This window comes from Plectropomus leopardus, unplaced genomic scaffold, assembly GCF_008729295.1.
Source record: "Plectropomus leopardus isolate mb unplaced genomic scaffold, YSFRI_Pleo_2.0 unplaced_scaffold19938, whole genome shotgun sequence".
NCBI lineage: Eukaryota > Metazoa > Chordata > Actinopteri > Perciformes > Serranidae > Plectropomus > Plectropomus leopardus.
The window spans coordinates 1-2,222 of NW_024621538.1; the positions used below are offsets into that span (position 1 = coordinate 1).

The 2,222-nt window shown below is 45.2% G+C and overlaps 1 protein-coding gene across 1 annotated transcript; it reads right to left on the reverse strand.

Annotated features, from left to right (window-relative positions):
* Positions 1 to 6: 6 nt before the first annotated feature.
* wdyhv1 (WDYHV motif containing 1) lies at positions 7 to 1,937 on the reverse strand. Its single transcript, XM_042515569.1, has 4 exons — positions 1,731 to 1,937; positions 978 to 1,077; positions 298 to 348; positions 7 to 165 (listed from the first exon to the last, which is right to left on the reverse strand). The coding sequence occupies exons 1-4, from the start codon at positions 1,790 to 1,792 to the stop codon at positions 10 to 12; spliced, it is 369 nt and encodes a 122-aa protein (XP_042371503.1). The 5' UTR covers positions 1,793 to 1,937; the 3' UTR covers positions 7 to 9.
* Positions 1,938 to 2,222: the final 285 nt, after the last annotated feature.

Sequence of the window (2,222 nt, forward strand, 5' to 3'; positions counted from 1 at the left end):
GTGTGTGTGTTACCTGTGGTAGTGTGGTGCGAGGTGGCGGTCTGAGCGGAGGGCGGCGGCGGTGTACAGCTTCAGGCTGCAGGGAAATGGCAGCTCGGAGTCCAGATCATAAACCACAGAAGAAGAAGACTGCGGAGCGACGTGCAGCAGAACCACGTGGTAATCCTGGAACACGTCACGACATCATCAGTGACATCATCAGCAGCATTATTAACAAGCTGTATGTGTCATCCAACATGCAGTGACATCATCAGTGACATCATCGTTACTGCTAACAAGCTGTGTGACATCACAGACCCAGATCACCGGCTGGTCCCCGCGTCCAGACTTCTGCCTCCACAGAGGAACCTGATCGAGAACCAACGTAGAACGTCTCATCAGCAAATGAAATGTTATTTAGGAACATAACAGGACTCCTAGAGAACATGACGGATGTTCTAGAGAAGCCCATAAACCTGGTGGATATTCTAGGAAATGTACAGAAGTTGAGAGACAATCTTGAGAACCTTGTGGAACCTGGTAGGTATTGTGGAGAACATACAGAACTGAACAGGTGTTCTAGAGAGCCTCATAAAACCTTACAGATGAGTTAAAGAGCCTCATGGAACCTTATTACTGTCAAAGAGAACCTTGATAACCTGGCAGATGAGTTTGAGAACCTGACTGTTTTAGAAAGCCTGATTAATGTTTTAGAGAACTTCATATGTGTTGAAGAGAACTCTACATGAACTGGCAGATGAGTGAGAGAACTTGACAGGTGATTTAGAGAACCTTCAGGACCCTGATTAATGTTTTAGAACACCTTAGGGACCATTATAGAACCTGACTAAGGACTTAGAGAACTTGACAAGTGATCAAGATCTTATAGTACCTGGTTTCTGTTTTAAAGAACCTCACACGTTTAATGGGTTTGTAGACATTCTGTAGAATTTGAAACAGATGTTCTAGCAGCTTTGTGTTCTCCTGCGTGTTCTCACCATCCTGTTCTCATTTGAGATGAAAACCACAAACAGGTCCTCCAGAGGTGCGGTTCTCTCCGTTCTGACAAACTCACAGAGTTTCCAAACATTTTCTTCACTGCGGAACAAGAACAGACAACAGAACCACAGTCACAGTTGAACCTGTTAGGAGAACTTGTGTTGAACTGGCCAATAAGCCCAGTTTGTAGAACCTGTAAACAAGTGGAACTGTGCTGTTGATAAGACAGATGTTAGAACATTAGAACATTAGAACTGGCCTGAGAACAGTTCCAGCTGTCAGCAGTTGGAACACATAGAACACACTGAGTCGTTGTGTTTCTAATGTTCCAGCAAGTGGAACCCTACAGACTGAGCTGAAGTGGAAGAAGAACTGTACTCTGGTTCCTTAACAGAACCTGTTCCTGTTCCACTCAGTGCTGAGCCAGCAGATGCTCCTCAGGGGGAACTTTATTTTATTTTTTAACCTTTATTCGTGAATGGTTTGGAAACAGAACCCTGAGCCATCAGAACCTTCCGCTTGTGTATAAAGTGTCAAACAGTGACCAGATTTCACAGAGGGGAATAATGAGAACAAATTGTTCCCTGGGTTCCGGCGCCGCAGTCGCACAGAACCACACAAACAAGACTAAAACAGACACATGGGTACACGCCTCAGCGGTTCTCCTGATCCAGGTATAAAGATTTCCTTTAACTGAAAGTTGATCAGTAGAACAGCGGAACAGGGAAACAGGAGAACAGTGGAGAACCCACCAGTAGCAGCTGGTGTAGACGCAGTCCTCGCGGCGCGGAGTGATCCGGTCCTCGGGCTTCATGTTTGTGTCACTCTGAAAACAAGCCGCCAGAATATGACGTCACACCCGGTAGGTGGCTAGAAAACCTTTCAAAAGAAAAGCCTCTGTACGCACCTTCACTGCGGCGTCTTTCTGCGTGATTTTATCACGTGACACTGACTCTACTGACCAGTATTGGTCTGTATCGATCAGTATTGGTCTGCATCTGTGAACTTTCAAAATCACACCTTCTAATATGTCTGCGCAGTGACGTCACTGTGAGGCGTCAGATGTAAACACACGCCTGAGGGACTGTCCGTTATTTACCAGAGGAGGAGGGGACTATTTGCTGCCCCCCCCCCCCGTGTTTTCTTTACAAATCACCAAAGAGTTTTAAAAGTATAAGTCAGCTAAAGCTTAAGAGAAGAACAATCGTCCAAAGTTTATTTTTCTAACATTTTAAAAGAAAAAA